This window comes from Symphodus melops, assembly GCF_947650265.1.
Source record: "Symphodus melops genome assembly, chromosome: 10".
In the NCBI taxonomy this organism is placed as follows: Eukaryota; Metazoa; Chordata; class Actinopteri; order Labriformes; family Labridae; genus Symphodus; species Symphodus melops.
The window spans coordinates 22,862,807-22,885,289 of record NC_136700.1 but is presented as its reverse complement, the minus strand read 5'-3'; the positions used below and the strand labels follow the sequence as shown (position 1 = coordinate 22,885,289).

Sequence of the window (22,483 nt, the reverse complement as noted above, 5' to 3'; positions counted from 1 at the left end):
ACGACTCTTTTTTTTTTACTCAAAATCATCATACGAACATTATTCAGGTTTTTGTTGATCTTCTTAGCAATGCAATCCTGGCAACTTAAATAAGTGGAAAAGAACAGTTCAAACTTCTGCTCCAAAAGCTGCACATATTTATCCAAGGCAATAACACCACCCACTCATTTACACACTATAAACCTTAAAGTAACTATGTGATTTAAAGGAGCGTGCTATCCAGTGGTTCATGTCTAGAGTTACCGTGGTAATATGGGTTCATATTATTTTACACTGCAGAGTCAACATCATATCTGAAAGGTGTCACATACCAGATGAACTTTCTCTGGCAGCTGAGTATTTGTGTAATCCTGCAGAGATGCTGCAAGAGAAAGGTTCAGTGGTGACGGATGAATGTATGACTGGCGGCGGCGGCGGTGAGGAGACAGATGTCCTTCCAGACCAGTCAAGACCGGGCCTTTCCACAGCTCCCAGCATCCCCACTTCCAGTGAACCCGATCAGGTACACATATGGGAGAAACAGACAGTGTCTTCTTAGAGCTGCAGTTTTACATTTTTAAACAAGCCTTGAGTATTTAATTTAAAGATATTAAACATTGATCTGTTTGGACCTGAGGGGGGTTGGTATTTTTTATTAATCTTTTAAGGCGTGAAGACAACAGAAACACATTCTGTTATTGTGTATTCTGTTATGTTATTCTGCAGAGTGTTTATATTTCACCTGAAAGCGGCCTGTGACAGGATGATTGCTTGTGTTGAGTATCACAGAGAGATTTGTCCTCCTGCAGAACATCGAGAACATAAAGGTCGTTCTTCATGAGAGGGAGCTGTGGAAGAAGTTCCACGAGGCCGGCACGGAGATGATCATCACAAAAGCAGGCAGGTCAGTAAAGCAGCAAACTCACCATCCATTTGTCACAGCGCCTTCTAAAATTGAACAAGGACATTTGGTGTTTAAAAGAAATTATTAAAATTCTTTTTGTAAACATGTTTTAACCTCCACAACAAAAATACATGTTTAGTGTTAATTTTTTTTTTTAGAAATTTCATATATATCCGAGTATAGACAAGTATTTCATGCTTTTATAATTTGGAAAAAAATAGCGACTATAATTCAGGAAACTATGGAAGCCCTAAGTGGACATGCATTCATACATTTTATAAACTTGAGTAATGAGTTTCATTCGTTTCCTTCAGATCAAAACCATAAAGAAGTATTTTTTGTCATAATATTGACTAGCATTCTCAAAAAGTAAAATAAGAGTCTGGTCACTGTGATAGCTTAGACCATGACATGCCGCGCTTCCATTGCCCACTATAATAAGTTAATCCTATTTCTGTGTTTGTTTTGTGCTTTGGGAGCGCAGAGGATATGACATGAATAAGTCAAGATCTCAAGAAAACAACCAGAAATTAGTCTTTATCACAGAAACACCAAACGGAGTAAATGAAATATATGAACAAACTCAGGGCTTCCATTGTTACTTAAAGTATCACAATTAGAAGTCTTCATCAATATATATTTATATATACCATAGACTGCTATATTCAGTGAAAATGCTTTTACATGTGAGATGCCCATTTTCAGTACTTATTGCACTGTGTGGTACTTTTATTCAAATTAAGTAGTCATTTTGTAGAATGATTATTATTATGAATTATTTGTTGCACTACACCATAAAAAAGCGCTCTTGCTCTCCTAACACAGAGTAATGTACAACTTATAGTAAGGTATTAAAATAGAGAAATCTTTTCCTGGATTTATCCTGAGATGTTGCAGAATCTTGGAAAATGATGCATATGTTCTCATGTGCTATATGTGAATAATCTCTGATTAAAATTGTGGAGTTTGCGTAAAAGTACAGAGAACAATATTGAAGTGATACAAAACAAGTCTCTTTCCTTTCTTTGTGCATCTGTTAGAGCAGCTACTGTACAGTAACATGACGTGGTTATAACCTCTGAGAAAGAGACGTGGAGTTCCTGCAGCAGCAACTTCATAATTGAAAACACAAATGACTGGCAGTCTCGTTGGATTTAATGCGACCTGAGGATTAGATAGTGAGGCCTGTAGACATTAACCAGAGAATGAGTACACTTTCAGATCCACCTCCGCCTCTCATTCCTCATGGGATGTTTTTTTTTCCTGTAAAAAATGTAAAAGGTCACCACATTTTTCCCTTAATGCTGCATAACCGAAAGAGATGGGCTTTCCCTTGTCCAGCTGATGAAGTGGGCTCTGAATCCTTAAAGCCCTTTGAAGGGCTCTGCAGAGAGGTTCAACCGTGCAGCTGTGCTGGGAAACCTTCAGTCAGGGAGCAGCAGACACACTGAAGGTCTGGATTTATCTTAAAGAGCAACAGCTCTGATAATGAACGCACACTGAATGTTATCAACAGTAGACTGAATAACTCAAGTGTGTTATGAATAGTAAATGTAAAGCTTCTCACTGTGTTATCGTGGCAGAACACATTAGGTCACGTTAAAGTCTGTTGAAGAAGAACATGCAAGAGAGAAAATACAGTAAAACGTGTTACTGAATTTTTATATCTGAGCAGGGTCTTTTAAAGACAGTCTTTACATATTATACCGTATTTAACCTCAACTATAGACAGTATAAAACATGGACGTAACCTCTGTGATGTCATGAAGTCCAACATTGGCGGTCGCCATGTTGGCAGTGCTGTCTCAGCCTAACATTTGAATAATCCGGAAACAGAGAAGGAGGTGGAGTTGAGGAGGGCTAACTGCACCAGCTACCTGCTTAGCATGTTCGTACGTACATGATCAAGCATCTTTATCGGCCCTGAAGTTCACATGGTCTAGAGGAATTATCTTACCTTTTCAATAGAAGTGAAGCCATCTCTGGGCTGCAGGTCTACAGCTCAACCCCTGAGAGTCTCAGTGAAAAGAAGGCAGCGTTAGGAAGTCACTGCAGTCTTTCCAAATCTTGTTATATATTTTTCACAGCTTTTTACACAGAAAAAAAGTGGGATTTCAGTGTGCATGGTTACTTTTGTTTCAATACAGCTGTGCCTTTTCTCCGTTTACTCTCACTGTGTCACTCTCATGTCGGGATCAGCTGGTTGCTGCGTCTGAAAGAACTTGGTAGCTTGATCTAAAAATAGTCTTTTGCAGTAAACTCGGGTTCAGAGCTCAAAACTGAAGATGTTACTAAAATCACTTGCAAGATTTGTTGTTTATTTCACTTACACAGCACACACACACACACACACACACACACACACACACACACACTCTACTAAATGGACCATGTATGTGTGTTACATGTTCAACAGGCCACCCGCTTTCGAGGTCTTCAGCCTCTGTACATGTTGTGAACTCAATGACTAGGCCACCACAGCCCCCTGAAAATCGACTTTCTCACCATCATCTTTTTCCTAAAACTAACTGGAAGCATTTCTCATAGCTTTCGACGTGGTCGTTATAAAGTCAAAAATATATTTCCTTATGTAACTGTTGTTGTATTTCTAACTTGACAGAGTTATTTGGAAAGTCTGGACAGGCAGGGTTTAGGGTTGTCACAATACCAGAATCTTAGCATATTTGTAAAAGGGGATGCCATGGAAATAACAGCCTTCGAAGTTTCCTGGCTTAACAAAAAGAGTTTTGGTCTCACAGTTGTAACATGTGAGGAGGGTCTCTGCAGAGGTGACAGTAGAGGAGGTGCAGATGCAGAGCAGCCAGACTGTACTGCAGGAGATCCCACGTTTTCCCAACACACTGACATGAAACTTTCTCAGTCCGCTCACATGCAACACCTAGCTGAGCCTGGCAGGCTTGTTATTGTGAGTGTCACTGTCCAGGCGTAATCCTCCCTCTTCAAAGCACCCGGCGCAGCTCTTCCTTCACTCTCACTCTTTGTACACAGCCCGTCAAGAGAGCGGCGGCCGCTTGATAAGAGGAATCCGGCGCCCGCAGTAGGCCGAGTCTACCAGGTTGTAGCGCTTCGTCAACCCCCCACCCCCACCCCCTGCTTCTTTTGATCTCCCGTGGTACTGGAGATTCCCAGAGAGGAATGGATCACTGCAGGGCCTAAACATGTGGGATTGTTAAGAGAAACAGCTGGCTGGGCACAGAAACACGCACACACACTGCCTGACACTGATATCATACACACGCTCTCCAACTTCCATTTCTCATGCTGGACTTAAACTCACTCAGTCACACCGCCGTATGTGTACAAACGCCTTCATGTTATCCGGCTTTGAAAATCCATCGTCCAGTGTTGCACTACCTATGTTTCTTTTATAGATGTAGCAGGTATGTCACACTAAGATACACCATGTTTCATCACATGCACCTCCGATTATAAATAGTCAGGCCGGCAACTAAACCCCATGAAATCAAAGGCACTTTCCCTGGGAGCAGCTTCATGTAGACTACAATGAGACTGGACCAATTTTGGTCAAAATTTCTATGAAAACTGATGTTTCACTGTCTGAACTAAACTAGAACATCTGTCACTAAACGGTGTAGCTAGAGCAGCTATTAAAAACATCATCCTTGTGAATGTCTCTTTGTTTAGTTTTTCACTATATAGTTAAAATATTCTCAGGATGGGCGGCGCCAGTAGCCTCGTGGTTGGTGCGTGTCCCATGCATGGGGCCTCTGACTCCTTCTGTCTCTGTGTCTCTTCTGACACGTTGCTCAGATGTGGACAATTGAAGATTTGATCAGCCTGTCTCAACAACTTTCTGCCATGTTGTCTCTGCTGCTGTTTGGATTCTGTCACATCTCCTCTCCACTGCCCCCGCTGTCGATGTGCATACAAAACTGACATACTAAAGGGACAGTTGACAACACATCCAAGGTACAGCAAAATGTAAGGGTTGAGTCATCATCAACGGAAATAGTTTCAATATTTAGTCTTTCCATTTCCCAGTAGTGATGTCCTGAAAAAAAATTCGCTGAATATGGATCGGTGTACTTTAAAGGGCCTCAGCAGACATGACTAAAAGCATCTAAAGCCCTGTTTCCACCGAGCGGTCCAGTCCGGTTTCCATATACTAATCCTGGGAAAGACTCCCAAATAACCGAGCCATGCCGTTCTACTTTTTGGGACCCTTCCGTTGGGGTGCCAAGAATCTCAATCCGACCTTAAAAGGTGGAGCTAAACTCTGCAGTCTGTTGATTGGTCGAAAGAATGGTCACTTCCCATGTGACAACGTTAAACAAAACCCTACAGTGTTTAAATTCTCAGTCGATTGTTTACGTCTGTATTTCTCCTCGCTGCACACAGCCTTCTCTGAAACAAAGCTTGATTGAGTTTTGTAATAAAGAGTCACATGCCAGTGACAGAGGAGATGAACTACTGGATGTCTTCCAGTGTTGGTTTTGTTTGTGTCACGCTTTTCTCCTTTGTTGAATTTATTAGTTAACGGCTAGCTATTAGCTGCTATCATGTTACGCTTTTACGTAGCTGACGCGGCTATCGGCATCCGGCTTACACGCCGCCTACCAAATAGGGCACGAGAGGCTATGGAAACACAAACAGGATCAGGCTTTACCGAAAACGGTAAAGTTTGAACTGTTCACGGTGGAAATGGGGCTTAAAACTTGTGTTCTGAGGGGGAAAGTTGAAGTTTAAAGTTGTTCTAATTATTAATTAAATTGATTAGATTGCACAAATGTAATCATTTGTGTAATCTCTATTTGGGAAATTTTCCCCCTGTGCTCTATAATTGGCCAGAACTGTGTAGGTATTTACACCTTTCAAGTTCTTGTTTACCTTCCCACAACCATGTTTGTAAGTTACCATATAATGTAACACTGCCTTGGAGGAATTACATATCTCAGCTCAGCTATACTATACTAAGATTTCAGGATCTTATGCGACTACCTGATGAGGGGAACTTGGCATCTCTGAAAAAAGACTAACTCAACAGCTTTCATTTGTGTATGTGACTTTGGTATATTGGTGTATCCGCCCAGCCGGATGGACTGATTTCCACAGTTGAAGTGAGCTGCAACAGAGCCTGTCACTTGGTAGCTGTGATCGTTCCGATACACACAAATGTGAGGGCCACATGTGTTGACACAGGCGTCCATCTGCTCTGTCTGTACGGCGTGAGTGGAGCCAGAGACGAGCAGAGGTCTGCTTTGAATGTTCCTCTAAGATTAACCCGTCTTTCAGCGAGGATGATACTGGGACTGATCCGTCTCACTGATTGGATTTGAAGCCTGGGAGAGAGATTTGAGTTACCTGCAGTCAATCCCCCTCCTCCCTGTATCTCTTACGTGAGGGAGTATTTACTGTAACACGATCAGATGGTGTCAGGCACTACGAGCCTTTGAAGAACGGAACCAATCGCAACAGCAAGAATGAAGAGTTTTAATGCTGCTCCCCGTGAAAGCATCCAAGGCTTTTAAAGTCCCCTCCAATGTTTGAACACGTTACCACGGGCAGCACGCAGATCAACTCCAGGCCTTTTTGACTTAAGCCTCTTGAGCAATGACGAGTCGGCAATCTAAACTGTTGTTCGATATGGGGTGTCATTAAAAACCACTCAGGGCTTTATAAGGGGGCACAGAGCCCTTTGCTACATTTCCTTTGACGCAGATGGGATGAAAAAGTTTTTGGTTTCTCAGAAGAGGTCAGGAAAGGTAGCTCCCTTCATGTGTTTTATGGCTTTGAGTGCTATATTAGCCTATTCTCTCTTTTAGTCTGGATGCATTTAAAAGATGAAAGATGTTGCATTGTCACATACTCTTTATGGCCTTTTAGCTTCCCATGTATGAGAGGATTTCAGTCTTTTTTGGATAAAAAAAAAATGCCTGAAAGGAGTTAAATAAGAGGAAAATGTCAGAGAGGAAAATGTCATAAAATTGATGATTGAAGATGCTTACTGCAGTTATTAGTGTAGAAAAATTGTGCCTTACATGGCAGCATTCACACCCTTAAATATTTCCATATTTCATCATGTTAGGACTACAAATTAAAATGGATAAAATGGATTCGGTGTGCAGTCAATAAGTCAATAATTTTGAGGTAGGGAGTGTGAGATTCAAGGTTTATTTTCGAGCTTTTTGGGCCATTATTGGAGAGATCGGACAATCGATTTACAGTATGACCAACACGTCGAAGCTTTACATCAGCAACATTTTTCACTTCAGGGGAGGGGTTGCACTGTCATTTCTTATTGTTGAAATGTATTAAGGAAGCATTTGTGATACCTGTCTTTTTTTTTCTTTGACAGGAGGATGTTCCCAAGCTACAAGGTCAAAGTGAACGGGATGAACCCTAAAACCAAATACATTCTACTTATTGACGTCATCCCAGCTGATGATCATCGCTACAAGTTCTGTGACAACAAGTGGTGAGTCAGCCATGAATATCACTTGCTACTTTAATCTTACTTAGTCTGGTCTGAGCAGACACTTGGCCTTGGGGAGATGACGTGACGTGTAAAAGGCAGGTTTGGTCATTTTTCTCCAAATAATCTTTAAGATTTTGTTTGAAATTGTCTTTAGAAACTGACAGATATTAATAATTCATGTGCGCTGAAAAAGGAACAAAGAAAATCCATCATCTGTAACAGTTGTAACCCGGTAAAAACTTCGACCCATGTCTGTAGGTACCAATCTGATAAACCAGCCACGCCTCTCTGTCTCCCTGCTCGTTTTCTACCCCTTGCGTGCACTAGCTCACGCTCAGAGTGAATCACAGATGACGGAGTTTACATTGAGTTTGTCATTAGTCGTTGTGAAATAGTCATGCTATTTCTTACATGTATTATGATAAAGTTTAGTGTTTACTTGCCGCTGAATGAGCTGAAGTAGTTTCTACACAATGCAAGCGATGAGCTGATTTCCACTTCTGGAGCAACAGCGCTCATGAATGTAAGTGAGGGGTGTGGCTGTTGAGGAAGCACAGAGGGGAGGGGCTGGGTGCAGGTGGAGCACTGAGGGAAGAGCGAAGGCCCCGCCCACCAAGTGTCGTTGCAAGAGTATGACACAAAGCAAAGACTTTCAATGGTCTAAAAAGACAAACACATCAACTTTGACATACATATTATTACTTGAGATGAATCACAGAATCTTCCAGATGTGTATTGGCACTCGGCTGCTGCTGTTTCTGTCCCTGCTCGTAAAACAGGACCTGAGGAGAGAGAAAAGTGTGGAGACAGGAGGGTGAGGGGGAGCTTGGAAAAGAGCGTTGATAGAAATTTTACTTTCTTCCTTATTTTGCAAAAGCATGTTTTCTCAGCCCAGCACAGTCAGATACTCATATCCTTATTGGCTAAAGCTATACAGCAGGGTAGAGGATAGGCATTAAAACAAAATAACACTGGACAGCATTCTATATTTTTCTAGTAAACTCTGAAGGTGTTCCATGCTACAACTCGAAACTTCAACTTACTCTGAAAAGAAGCTCAAGTCTCCAGCAGAGAAAAGTAATTTTACAGCCATTTGTTTCTGATTGTGTGGCACGGCCTGCAGTTGTTGAGTTCTGGTGTTTCTCAGCGACACCTTGGCCAAGAATAATTAGTCATAATGTCTAAGCAGAGGCCACCTCCTTCCAGTCTCCTTCAGGGATTAAATACTCTGAAGGGTCGGGAACAGCGGCGTTCTCTGCCTTTTTACAGCTGCATTATAGCAAAGGACACTTAGTTCACGTGCTGGCTGGGGTAGATATTTTCCGAAGGCTAAAATGCTTTCCCCCTACTTGTTGGATACCATTAGCTTCTAAAAAGTGCAGGGAGGATTTTTAATGCTAGTACTATCCTCATTTATTATTCTCTCCCTTTTATTAGGATGGTAGCTGGCAAAGCAGAGCCAGCCATGCCTGGCAGACTCTATGTGCACCCTGATTCGCCCGCCACAGGAGCTCACTGGATGAGGCAGCTGGTGTCGTTTCAGAAGCTCAAGCTAACAAACAATCACCTGGACCCTTTTGGGCACGTAAGTATCTGCAAAACACAAGATATAAAAAAACAGAGGGATAGTATTTTTTACAATCAGGATCCTTTTTAGTCTTGCCTTTAGTCTTAATAAATATTATGAATATTTGACTAACAAATGTACCTCCTAACATTTGCAATAGTTAGAAAAATGCACAGAAATAATATGATTGTTTAATGGGGCTTGTAGTGATTACAATTTATATGAAGTAAAACTGCATTACAACACAGGGTGGAAGAGATCAGTTAAAATCCTATGAGTCACTTGGTAGCTTCAAAGCTAATGTGTGTGTGTGTGTGTGTGTGTGTGTGTGTGTGTGTGTGTGTGTGTGTGTGTGCAATGTATATTGCTATTTGTTACTTGCTGAGTGATGTATGTCTTTATATATGTTGTTTGTTACCTGCCAAAGGGACTGCAGATGTAAATTAGCCTTAGCAAAACTCTGGTGCAGTGCATATCATGGTTACATTTATGTTTTAATTGCACATGGTCTCTTACAAATAAAGTTGAATTGAATTGACGAACCATTAGGAACACATTCACCTCTCAGTCAACCCAATCACGCCTCCAATTATGCAATTGTATGAACAACTCTTATAATTATAGTACATTAAAATATTCACCCCCGTTCCTACCAATAAGGAAATTAGATTTTTTTAATCATTAAACATATTTATTTCTGCTGTTAGAATTTGTGACCGAATGGGGATTCTGTGTCTTTGCAGCCAGCTTCAAGTAGACACTCAAGGAAGTGCAGATTTTCAGCAGTTGCTGCTTGGTGATATAAGAAAATATAAAATGAATGTAGTTTGATTTGGACTCCAAAGAAATCTATTAAAGGAGAAGCAGTGAAAAAGCTATAAGGTCATAAAAACCAATAAACATCACACATGCCTAACTACTTCAGCTTGTGGAAGATAACGATTGCATACCTTATCTGCCTCGCATAAGAATTGTTCTCTAACAGGAATTGAGACTTTTTCTATGAAACTGACTTCTCACTAAGCTGGACAAAAGTGTAACATTTCTAAAAGCACAAATCCAGACTCAAGAAGAGGACAGTAGAAAATCCAGTCCTTAACAAATTAAAGGATTGTTGCATTATGATCACAGCTGTTTGGTATACATTTAAAAAAAATTAAAAGTAAGGGGATACAGGGAATATTCCTTTAACTATTGTTTGAAGGATAAAACCTTGTGTGGTACTGTCAATTGTTTCTCCTCCAAGGAATTTGTCAAACTTAGCTTGCATGTCTGAAATGAACCTAAAACATTCGCGTATATTGCTGAAATTTCATGGCCAGAGGGAACTCTGCTCAGCCACAAATCTCACCATGTCACACACATTACAGTGAGAAGAAAGTGTTTGTGAAATATACAGCTGATGTGAAAAATCTATTTGATATGTGTGCAAACAGCCAAATCAGAATCAGAAAGGTGTTTTCACAGGCAGATGTCTGAAAGAAGGATGAAAGAAAGCAAGGAGGCAGAGGCTGCAGAGGGAGGTGAAGAGTATGACTGTGGCAGCACTCCCCAGGGGGACTCTGGGATAGCTTGTCTGAAGCCATCCCATCAATGGGCGGGCTCATTAGGTTCATAACCTCTCAGATCAGTGGCGGGGCCCGCTGTCAGATTGAGTTGAGTGCCTGGCCAGCGATAAGGGCGAGTAATGAGGACAGAGCGAGTTTGAGGCCAGGCAGAGCCCAGATGACGCCCAGACCAGGAGGTGTTTAGTGGAACAGTTCTTCACACGGTGGAATAAATGAGCTCCTATTCATCTGTTCATTTATATGACTCATTTCATTTAAAACTATTCTGGTTTTCTTGTGACTGATTTTTTAAAATGCTGTTTCCTGTTATTACTATTTTTTAAATGGCACCATATCCTTTTGCCATTCACCGTTTAACCACGTCCAAACTCTGATATCTGAACTATGATGATTCAGTATCCTAAAAAAAAAACATCTGTAGTAAACATCTGGCCACCAACTGTGAGCAGCAATCAGCATATCATGTCTTGAAAATGTATGCAGAGGGAGAACTAAATACAGCATGAGACATGGAAACTGGAGCTATGACCAAGTTGGTCTCAAAAGGCTTCTGGTCATTACTGATGGCTGTTCTCTTATGAAAAAACAAAACAACAACACTGGATTTAGCTTTTAAAAGGGCTACTCGAAGGTTGATGTATTGCAATGAAGTTTAGATTTTGTCTCTTTTACAATGTGAGAAAATGAAAAACAATGCATCATGATGCATCATTTATGCATCATGAGTCAGACACAGAACTCATGGGCTTTCTTGACAAGCAGACATTAAGGTTTTGAAGTTGATTGGCTTGATGGGAGTAAAAAATTGAAAGACACTAAAACTAAATTGGCATCCTGCATGGACCTCCATAGTCAGTATTTGAGTGACATCATCACAAACCTTAACCTAAATTTGAGTCATTGCAAAACCTTTACTTAGGACACAATCTGAGATCCTGTCAACTACCGTTAAAACTTTTTTATCCGCAAGAGATGACTGCCAATATAGTGGGGCTCCGAGCCCCCGAGCATAGCCATACATATCTAAGCCAAGATTATTCTTTCGGTGCACTTGTCATCAGAGGCGTGTCCAGAGGAGTGTTCAGAGGTGGCTTGGACGCCCGGTGACGTCTACCCAGGAGCCAAAATCCTAAACGAAGATTGGCTAATTGCCTTGTCAGAGGTAGTGCTTCAAGTGCTTCAAAATCAAGTATTCAGGCTGTTTTAAAAGGCTGGTTGTAAAGTTTTCTATGCGACACTGACTCTGCACATGTCAATGTAACATATTTTCTATTCAATAGTCCTTGATGATCAAGGAGTGTTGCCATTCTCATGTAAAATAATAAAATAGACGTGTGCACACAAACGTCATGCCATGCCACAATTCAGTGCCCCAGTTTGGCCACCCTATTAGAAAAAATCTGGACACGCCCCTGCATGTCAGTATCTACTGTATAGTCTGAGTCACACCTTTGGACAAAGCTGCTGGTAATGAAGAGTCAATACGTATGACAACTGTTATCAGCACTCTGAAGCAAATATCTTTGAATGAATAAAAACAGGAATTCTTGTCTCCAGCCTGATGTTAGATGATTGCATTTTTCCTCTTTAGTTCTCCAAACAGACTGCGTACTTGCAAAGAAAGTCCTCTAAAATCTGACTGCCCTTAGGCAAAGTATATATTTAGACATGGATATCTTTTTTTAAGAGATAATATTGAACGCACTGTCTGGTTGACTTCTACACTGACATTGCCCTATGGTTATAAATACCTTCTGTTCTTTTACAAACACATCCTAATCACATATCCATTGGAGCAAATAATACCCTCTGAATGTTTTTCTATCAGGGAAGATGAAAGCAAACATGTTCTTTAGCTCTTCACTGATCCGAGGACAGCCTCCCTGATCAGCCTTCAGACAATCACCCAGCAGTCTCCAGTATCACCCTTAGACTTCAGTCAGACAGCAGAGCAGACAAAGGTCAGGAGAGAGCCTGTGGTGGACCAGCCAATAGCTTATCTCTGTCTCCAGCCTGCCTCAGCAACAGAAACATGTGAGCACCGGGCCATTCAGTGCTCAACCTGAGCCCGCTCCCTGTGCCCTGCTCAACCTTTGCCTCTCTTTGGGAGCCCCCTGGAGGAGAAGGCTCCTCAGGAGTGTCTGGCGAATAAGGAGGGGAGCCGAGGTGCAGAGTGTGATGCTAATCTGCCATGACAGGGTTGGACTAGTGATGACCCTGCCCTACTGTTGCTAACGCTTCGCTGGGCTCAGCACTCGGCTGCAGTGAGCGGATTGATGCAAGTGAGCTGACCTGCAGCCCCGCAAACAAACTAAACATTGGGTCCGCTCAACACATGCTACCTGCTACACTCATACATTACACTTTTAAATTGGAGATCAAGAGTGATGGACATAAAAGAAGCAAGAAAACTGATCACTGATCGAATCTATTCCATTGTTAATGTACAGTATCGAGGTAAAGCTCAATGGGAAATTTAACAGGGATAAAAAACAAAAAAACAAAAAGCATAGACTAATGTATCAACACAACATCGTTTGATTTTCTTTTGTTATACAGTTCAAATTCATGTAGTTCATGAAGATTTTAAAGCGATATTTTCACTCTCATTTTACGCTGTCATTGATTTTCAACATTGAGTCTCTGTTCTATATGCACAGTTAAAGTACAGGTATGAACCATGACCAGTCCAATTCAGAAGTGCAAATACCACTTGCAGTACCACTTAAGGTTTGCTCCAAAATCCAAGGAATCCAGATGAGGTGCCATTGAAAAGGCAATTTTTTTACAGCAGAAATAAACAGCCTGGTTAAAAAATAATGTTCACAGCTTGTCTCTCCATTGGTTAAAACGCACCTGTTTGATTATATGGAGACTGAGAGTCATACATGTATTTGTATAATTACGGGCTTGGCTGTGTAGACTCACAGGTGGGTGTGCTGTTGTTGTTTTCCAGGAGGCTTAAGGCCGACTTCAGCTCCACCTCTTTGCATATTTCTGATCGAATGTAAAACATTTCCAATATTATATATATACTATAATACTTCATTGTCATTACTATGAACGACAGTAGCATTGCTGTTCAGTGGATCTTTTCATATGTTCAATGCATGAGGCTATCATGCCCTTTTTGATGAGGGAAAAACAAATGACCAATTTTAATCTGACATCTCATACTGTATAGACAGCAGCTCTAACGGTATGCACTGCACCAAAGTGGCTGTTAATAGATGTTGCTATAACAAGGTTAAAAGGTAAACATGTTGTGTCTTCTCTTTACCTTCCTAGATCATCCTGAACTCTATGCACAAGTACCAGCCAAGACTACACATTGTCAAAGCAGATGAAAATAATGCCTTCGGATCCAAGAACACTGCCTACTGTACTCATGTCTTTAATGAGACGGCCTTCATCTCTGTAACGTCTTACCAAAACCACAAGGTACAACCAATAAGGGTAAATGATTTTAAACTAAGCTGGACTATTTAATGGTAGTACATTTAACAATGTAAGTATGCATAGAGGTACAGGGGTAATTTTATTATCCCCAAACTGCTTTACCTGTGTTTCTTTTTGGTTTGTACAATGGAGAGATTTAGTTCTTTAATGAAATTTACTTTTCTTAGATCACACAGTTGAAAATAGAAAACAATCCATTCGCCAAAGGATTCAGAGGAAGTGAAGAAGGAGATCTGCGTGTTTCAAGACTACAGGGGTATGTTTACACACACAAGCAAAAAAGAACTAGGATTAAACTGAACCTGTAGAACCGCTGAGCACACTGGGAGACTTTCAGATATCTGCCTTTTGGGAGGATTCTTTTGTGCATAGTATTACAAATGATTGCCCAACAAATGTATCAGTCATATTCTTTGCCCACATGGCCCTATAATCAGCATAAAACATCTAGGATTGTTTAGGCACCAATAAAAACCTGTGCCAACTACCAGCATGTTGTTCAGCTGGTAGCACCCATTTTTAATAGAAAATCAATGCACTTCAACATTTCCATCCTAAACACGAGTTGTTTGTTACTTCACTGACTTAAAACAGATAACATTTTGTAACATTGCACTGATTTTCTGTCACTTCTCCCTTAACATTTGATAAATCTGTTGATGTTACACTTTTCAGCTACAGAGCTCCTGCTAATGCAAGGAACTTTGTTTTACATTTTCTTTTTAAAATCACCTGAATAAAAGCAAATGTTAGGCATAAGGAGCAATTTTCAACCTTTATACCAAGCACAAGTGTTGCAAGACAACTTTTGTTGCCTAGCAACAGTCGACAGAGGTGAGAAGCGGTCTAAAGTAATGGTTGTGGGCGATGCCAGGGTAATAAAAACGAAGCTAGCGCCCACAAACTTCAAAGACTTTTAGACTGGCATGGCCCTGCAAAATGACTGTTGTTCCCTTTTGTTGCTGCTTCCAATGTACAGGAAAGACTACCCAGTGATTTCAAAGAATATGGTTCGACAGAGACTCATCTCGTCACATAGTCACCTAGCAGGGAAGCTCGGAGCAGGAGTTCTTACTGGACACCCTCAAGTATTGTCTTCTTATCAGTATGAGAGTGGGGTTCCTTTGTCCAACGCAGACTCTCAAGATCCAATCTCCAATCATTTTCCTCAGAGCAGAGATCCCAGCCTTCTGTACCACTGCTTCAAGCATAGAGGTACGTTTATGTTGATTGCATTGTGCAGAATGGAACTGCCCAACCCTAAAATGTTAATTTTTCTTGTTAATCTCTTTGCAGATAATACCAGACATCTGGAGCTTGGGTGTAAGCGGCCTTACCTGGATGCATCCTCTGTGGTCTCAGAAGAGCATTACTTTCGTTCAGCTCCACCTTATGAGTCGCCAATACTGTCTCATCCGTACTGCACTGAGACAATCAACTCGAGAGAAGCTTGTATGTATGGTGCGATGGAAACAGAGTCTGGATCTGGGGCAGGAGACACAGATGACATCACCAATTCCTCTTCAATGAATTGCAACATGTGGGCGACAATGCAGCCCTACTCTCGCTATAGCATGGAGGGTGTCCCATACCAGCCCTTTGCTGCTCACTTCACCAACGCCGCCGCGGTCACACCAGTTGTACCACACCCTACATCGTCCATGGTGTCGCGCCCCCAGTCTGACTTGGGGGTCTACAACTCAGCTTCAGCTCAGCGAGGTCTTCCAGTCATACCTCCATCACCCTCTTCTTCATCCAGCTCTCCAGCTGTTCTAGCATCCAGAGATAGGTCGGGCCATTCAGCATTGTACAACAAGAAGCCAGGGTCGCCGATTCGTCCTCATAGAGATTTCTCATCCTATCCCACTCAAGGGACTATATCCATTCGTGAGTCATCTTATCAGTACCAAGTGGGGCTGAGCAGCACAGGGACTCATTGGACTGACAGTTAATTTGGACCACTGGATAAAACACTTATGTCCAGTGTACAAGTCAAAGTGCATCAAGTTTTTCAAATCCAACTTGGGTCTGCTGATGCCGAGTGATGACAATGAACGGACATGGTCATTGCTTATTTGCACTCCAAATCCCTCTTCATCCTTGGGTTCTCGCTGACACTCTATTACATCGACTTAATTTGGTGAATAGAGCCTTACCTCTACCACAGATATGCAGATGTGTAGCACACGTTCAAGCCTGTTGTGGTTTCCTGTGTTCTCAGAAGTCTACCAGAGGGGTCGAAAGGTTCAGCATAACAAGTGTTAATGTGACGCTGAGTCTAAAAGTAACCTGAAAACAAGAATCCTAAGAATGTCGTGCATCTAACCTGAAGAGCAGTGAGGATTATTTTTTCAGAAAATAACATTGAAAAGGGAAGTTGAAACAACATTGTTAATCTTGAAGAAAATTAAAAGCACAGATGGGAAAATTAAGAGTACAGGATTGATCCTCAGGGAACACTGAGCGCTGAGGGCCCGTGGATTTTGTTGCAACCCTTTTAGAGTACATTCAAAGAATGTGGCTACTGCTGCTCCATTTTTTTTATGTCAAAGTCAATGAAAAGTCCTGAACAATCAAGTGTGTTATTCCACCTGAATAATGTATGCCTTCCCAACCCCACCTAATATGTCTATATCAATCATCTCCAATTTCATTGGTTCCTACTAAAGATCAATTTTGGCTCTCTTGCATACAAGTCAGAGTAATCACCTTAAACACCTTTCCATCAATCTTTTTGCAAAAACATTGAACAGGAGCAAAGTGTGCCTTTGTAGGACATCTTTATCAGTAGCTGTTTTTTTTGTGGCATTATTCCTTCAGTAAACTCAACTAATTAAAATGTATATATCCAACAAACCCTTTTAATGGGTCGTAACCAGTCCACCCTATTGGCTCCATTTATCTAACACAGCATGGATTCTCCATGACCATTACCATGTCAGAAGAATAAACAGAATAATGGTTGTAACCATATATGGCATAGACTGTATGAAGTCAACCTCGCCTCTTGGTTACAAACATGATGCCTATGCAGAAGTGCCTTCGATCTGCATTAAATCAAAGGCCAAATGGTGGCTACTCCACTGATTGCAAAAATAATTCTAATTTTAAACCTATCAAAAAGAAACACTGCCTCTCAGTGAATTTATTACCTCAGACAGCCTCTTGCTTAAACATCTCTGGTGCCAATCAGTAGTTCTAAGTCTTTGTCAATGCAGCATTTATGCTTATTTTGTAAATTATTATCCAAATAAGAGTAGCATAGAAGATACTGCAGGGTATGCTTTTGGGATGTAGCAAGCTGTGTTTACTAAGTTGCTAATACTGACAGTATAAAATGATAGACAGCATAATTGCTCCTCCGAAGTGAAGCCAAAAGATGTGGGCTCTCTCTGTGGACTGGCTTCAGTATAGGTCACAAGCTCTGCCTCTTTCACATTAACAGATGAGATATGGGTCAAACTACAAAATCAAAATACACGTCAAACACATTTTTCTCAAACATGGTTTCTGCTATGGACTGTACAACCCTAAGGGATCACTTCACAACAAGTCCTGGCTCCAAATGACTTCACAAGCACAATATGTTGCAAGCATCGTGGGGGTTTTGGCTTTATTTTGTACAACAGGATTCTTTGGCCATATTTATGAATAATAAGTGGTTTCTACTACGGCGAGCTTTCAACAGGGATCTATGCATAGCAATATTAATCCAGCCTTTTATCACTTCTGGTTTCCAAGAAACAACAGGCGAAGGTTAAAATGCCAAACTTTAGTCTTAAAGAAGATTGTCCACTAAGCAATGGGTGATGTAGCAGAAGCTATGTACACTTCTTAAATTCAGTCAAAACTAATTAAAGTGACTGTTCCACTGTAACACAAAAACATGTTCACCTGTGCACTGATATACTGTTTGTTTTGGCAGTGTTCATTGAATTTATTTGTAAGATAAATATATAATATAACCAACATTTGAAGCCATTCAACCAGATGGGGTTTTCATTTCCAAAAGTAATCACATGTGAAGAACTTTTTTTTTTTGTTCTGCCTGATGCTGATGTATAGGGTTAAGGTGCATTGCAAAGTGAGATTGACTATGTCACAATGTTCACAATGTGAATCTCAGAATCAGCCTTTTCCTTTAGTGTACATAGAGAAAAATCCTCAAACATCCCCTTGTGAGAGATGATGTCGTACTTGCCCAATTCAAAGGTCAATGCCGGTTGTTTGATAAAAGCACTCATCTTAAAAAAACAATTATGGTTGTGTGTGAGACTAAAGCTTTCTTACTGTTGGTCTTCAAAGCTTGGCTCCAAACTCACAATCCCAAACAATATTCTCGTGAAACGGGACAGCAAAGAACTCTCATGCAGAACCAGATGTGAGCTTAAAGAACTTTTTGTTAAGCCGCTGAGAGCGCCGGAAAAAAAGAGTGGCACACAAATCCCACTCCCAAATGACTTACTTGGAAAAAATCTGTTCAAGACTGCATATACAAAACAGCCCGAGCACCCGGGAAGCTGAAGGAGAAATATCTCAGTAACATACAATATATTTTGTATTGAAGAAGAAAGAGTGTTTGAAGGACATAAAAGCGATTTCTCATGCATTTGAGTATTGCTCCTTTATTTGGTGTTGTCCAACGAAATACTTTTTTTTCTTAAATTGACGTTTCTGCACTCCCGGTAAATAAACATTGAATGCCTCTAATTGTTTGCCATTTTTAATACAAAGCTAACATTGTGCATCTTAAATAAATTACACCAACTTTGAAGAAGTTTTCAAAAAAACGTATATTCCGTCCTTTGAGGCTTGAGATATCATGACATTTAAAATATGGCTGCTTTTTTCTATTACAAAATGTTTGAGGTGTTCAAAGTATTACAGTCAGTTTTTCTACAGGTTGATTCTGCAGCTCAGGAATGACGTCAAATGCAAATGTTTAGTGCCATAATGTTGACTTCTTTTAGGACATGTTCTTCTTTTTAAGTTAATTATGTAATGTTTGTACTTTGTAGTAATATACATCTTCAAACCCAAAAGAAAACCTTTGTGGAAATATTTTCCTAACCTTAACAGGATTTGGTGACTTCTTTTGATGTTTAACTACAAAAACTTTCTTGGACAATGGAGTCCTGCTTTGACAAAACTGAAACAAGTGAGGTACCCAGATTGTTATATTTGGAAGCCGTAGGAGCTGGACCGCGCTGCCTTTCTTTTTAAGTTGGGGCTGAGAATGTGTTTAAGCTCTGACTTAAGTTAAACTTCAGTATAGTATCCCCAACCATGACCAAACATACCAACGTTGCAGAGTTTGTGCTATTTCAGAAATCAGGAATTAAAAAACTGCTGACACTGGATGTTAGTCATGGCTTTTCAGACCTTAAATTCTGCTATTCCTTTCTGGTGAATAGCCTGTTTTTATTCATGTACAAGATCATCTCTCTATGAACAGTAGGCCAAGATCGACCTGCAACACAGATCTCGTTCACTTGCAAGAATAAACTATCTGAAAGTAGGAGTGCTTTGTCTACAAATCACTCTTCAATGTAACCTCCAGATTCCTGATAGTTAAAGGAAGAATTAGCTGATTGTTAACCAGCTGCATATCCCTATAAGATAGATATTCATGTCAATGAATAATGCTTCACTCCCCTTAGTGCTTACTGGAAGGAAAGCTCCCTGCTCATATACAGTACCAGCTAAACTCTGCCAGACAAAGTTTTCAGATGCCTTTAGTACAACAACCTGCACTTCCTCATTTTATCTGCGCCTGCCCACAGAGAGTCTTCTCTAGACAGAAGCTGCCACGGAATCAAACCATCATGTACAAAATCATCTGACGAGAACACATATCGGAGGAACTGGCAGAAGGCAGTGTTACTGTAGATTAGGAAAATGATTTTAATACTGTAATCTACAGGGATAATGATGAGCCAGAATACAGTGGGAAGAATGCAGCATGCAGAGACGCAAGAAGCAGCTGCAACAGAGCTGCAACAGCAGTAGGGAGAAAGGGGAAGAGCCAACTCGATCGCTGGTCCATCCAATAAGGAACAGCCTTGGAAAGCAATGAGCCTAGTGTTTTCTAGGTGTTGAAGTATTTGAACCCATTAGACAGAAGAGAATAATAGAGCCCATTTTCTGGAATTTCTCTGGCAATGTAACCACAGTAAAAAATCTACTGCAAAGACTATCTTCCCATCTTCCTTCTTTAAGTTAAATTCAGACATTGCTAAAAACTTGCATAAAGCTTTGGAAGGACATACCCATGCAAGTGTACTTTGGGGTTCTAATTCAGAAGATTTAGATGCTGTGTTTTGTTGTATAAGATCTTGTAAAATAGAAGTTAATGAGCTTGTTAGGATCAGTGGTTAAAAACTGTTGTCCTGCTTTGACTTGGTGTTTTACTTTGCTGTTTGTCAGCAAAGTAAAACACCTTTTCTCCATTTCTGAACATATTTCCCAAGGCAACAATACAGACTGTGTAAAAAACAGGTGTAGTCTTGGTGTTATACTGTGGGGCCATATTGGAAATGCTGTCTAAACTCAGCTTTCAGTCAATCTAGAAAAAGGCAGCGAGGTGGAGCTGAGGCAGTGAACTCAGCCCCACCCCAATCCTGCAAATCTGTGATTGACTAAGCCTTAATAAAATCAAAACAGGTGAGTAATAAAGTAATTCAGTGTGCAACAATAAAGCAATTAGCTATTGATAATCAATTATTTTTCGATAACAAGGCTGTAAACATGTTAATTTCTCCAGGGCAAATCGACTTTTATTCTGGGACGTTAACAGGATTTATTTGGTTTTGCAGCCAACCTCAAGTGGACACTCGAGAAACTGCAGTTTTTTAAACTTTGCAATGGCAAACATTGTAAACACCTGAGGTTGTGGCTTGGGTGTAACCAACGTTTTACGAAATATGATAAGCAGCACTTGGCTCCTAAACGGTTCTTCCCATTTAGATCAAAAAGATGCATTCACATTGGAGTAGTCATGAGTTACTATCAGTCAATGTCTAAAGGGGCTTAATCAAAAGTAAAGATAGAGCAGATTTGGTTGAAAGGAATGCAGAGACAGCGGGCGAGTACATGAGCATACAGGGCACTGCTTTCTCTCACACAGCGCTCTCATTAGATCATGAGTTATGCTGATGGCTCGGTCCTGGTTCGTGTCAGCACCTCTTTCTTTATCTCCCTCTCAGCTGTTGATGCATTTCACATGAAGGGGGGGATGAGAGTTCTCATGAAGAGAGCTACCACTCAAATCAACAAATCATCACCCGGCTATCTCCAAACGCTGAGCTATAACATGTCTGATAACAGAGATCTGACATTAATTCAGCTGTCAGAGTACAGTTTCTGACTCAAATGTTACTCTTTTACCTCCAGTAATTAGCTTACCATAAACCAGCCATGATACCTGATTTTTAAAATGATACAATTCTGGTAAAAATAAAGTCACAGTGATATCAAAAATGCAAGTGCTAGCCACTTGATCTTGAGTGCACTTTTGTTTTAGAACCAGAAAATGCAGACAAACTCCTGCCCACAGTCTGACTAAGACGTTTGCAGCATTTGATATGTTGCCAAATAATTTTTGCACTCAAAAAAGTATTTTAGCAGCTTTTGGTAGAAAATATGGCTCAAGATCTGAAGTTTTTTAGTGCTTTTCAATACAGTGGTGTTAAAAAACGAAGATTACATCGAACATTTGACAACCTTACTGTAAACAAGTTACCTTGGAACAGTGTTTGAATTGAGTGCTTTGAATAATATCAGGATGTTCTGGGGCAGCCACCCGACAGCTTTTACCCAACGTGCCCTCTCAGTCCACACTCCCGCGTCCCACTGTTACTGATTTGCAGTACATAGGCTGAAATATGCCAAACCACTGTTTGAAAACTATGTTTGCCAGGAATTACATTACAACACTATTAAAACATTTTAGGGGAAAAATATATTTCCATGGATTATGTTCACATGGAACTTTTTCTAGTGTAGGAGTTTCTGCTTCTTTGTACCACAGGATGGTAAACGTAAGGATTACAGTTTCAGAATGTGTTTGACTTTGTACAGTCGTTGGTTGACTCTCATTGGGGATGTTTGCAGTCTGAAATTTGCGACAAAATAAATTTAATAACTAATCAAGGTCACTTAATTCTCTTGAGATTCTCATTTATTTGAGATCAAGTTACTTCTGAAAACTTTTGACGCAGTTTTGCCGTCATATTATAAATAAAATTTTTACTAAGAATTAAAAGAAAAACTGCACTAAAGCAAAACAAGCTACTGCTATCAGTGTCATCGTCCTCCTGGTCCTTTTTCAGTGTTAGCTTTCAATGTGGATGCGTGAGCAGAACTGGACTGCAGCTGGAGCCAACAATATCTGTAAAAAACACAAAAAGAACAATATTTTTTAACATACTCCATGAACATACTCACTTGAGATTAAACATCAATCTCATTAGACACAAGGACAGTGTTTGGATTAAAATAAGCAGAGAAATATTAGCATAACATGTGGGAAATTAGTTTCCTGAAAAAAT

The 22,483-nt window shown here is 40.5% G+C and overlaps 2 protein-coding genes across 3 annotated transcripts in view; one reads left to right on the top strand and one right to left on the bottom strand.

Moving 5' to 3' along the window:
* Positions 1–358: 358 nt before the first annotated feature.
* Positions 359–15,886, top strand: tbx4 (T-box transcription factor 4; the record flags this gene model as incomplete). The annotated part of the gene is made up of 8 exons (XM_079354163.1): positions 359–502; positions 789–883; positions 7,221–7,340; positions 8,778–8,925; positions 13,764–13,916; positions 14,102–14,190; positions 14,914–15,149; positions 15,231–15,886. 8 exons carry the CDS (start codon positions 359–361, stop codon positions 15,884–15,886), a joined length of 1,641 nt encoding a protein of 546 aa, XP_079210289.1.
* A 6,195-nt stretch (positions 15,887–22,081) lies between these two features.
* Positions 22,082–22,483, bottom strand: part of brip1 (BRCA1 interacting helicase 1) — a 70,492-nt gene continuing 70,090 nt past the window's right edge. For both annotated transcript variants that reach the window (XM_079353932.1, XM_079353933.1), the window contains one exon: positions 22,082–22,323. In XM_079353932.1, the coding sequence (XP_079210058.1) occupies positions 22,267–22,323 (57 nt within the window). In that variant the 3' untranslated portion in view covers positions 22,082–22,266. The remainder of the gene's footprint in view (positions 22,324–22,483) is intronic.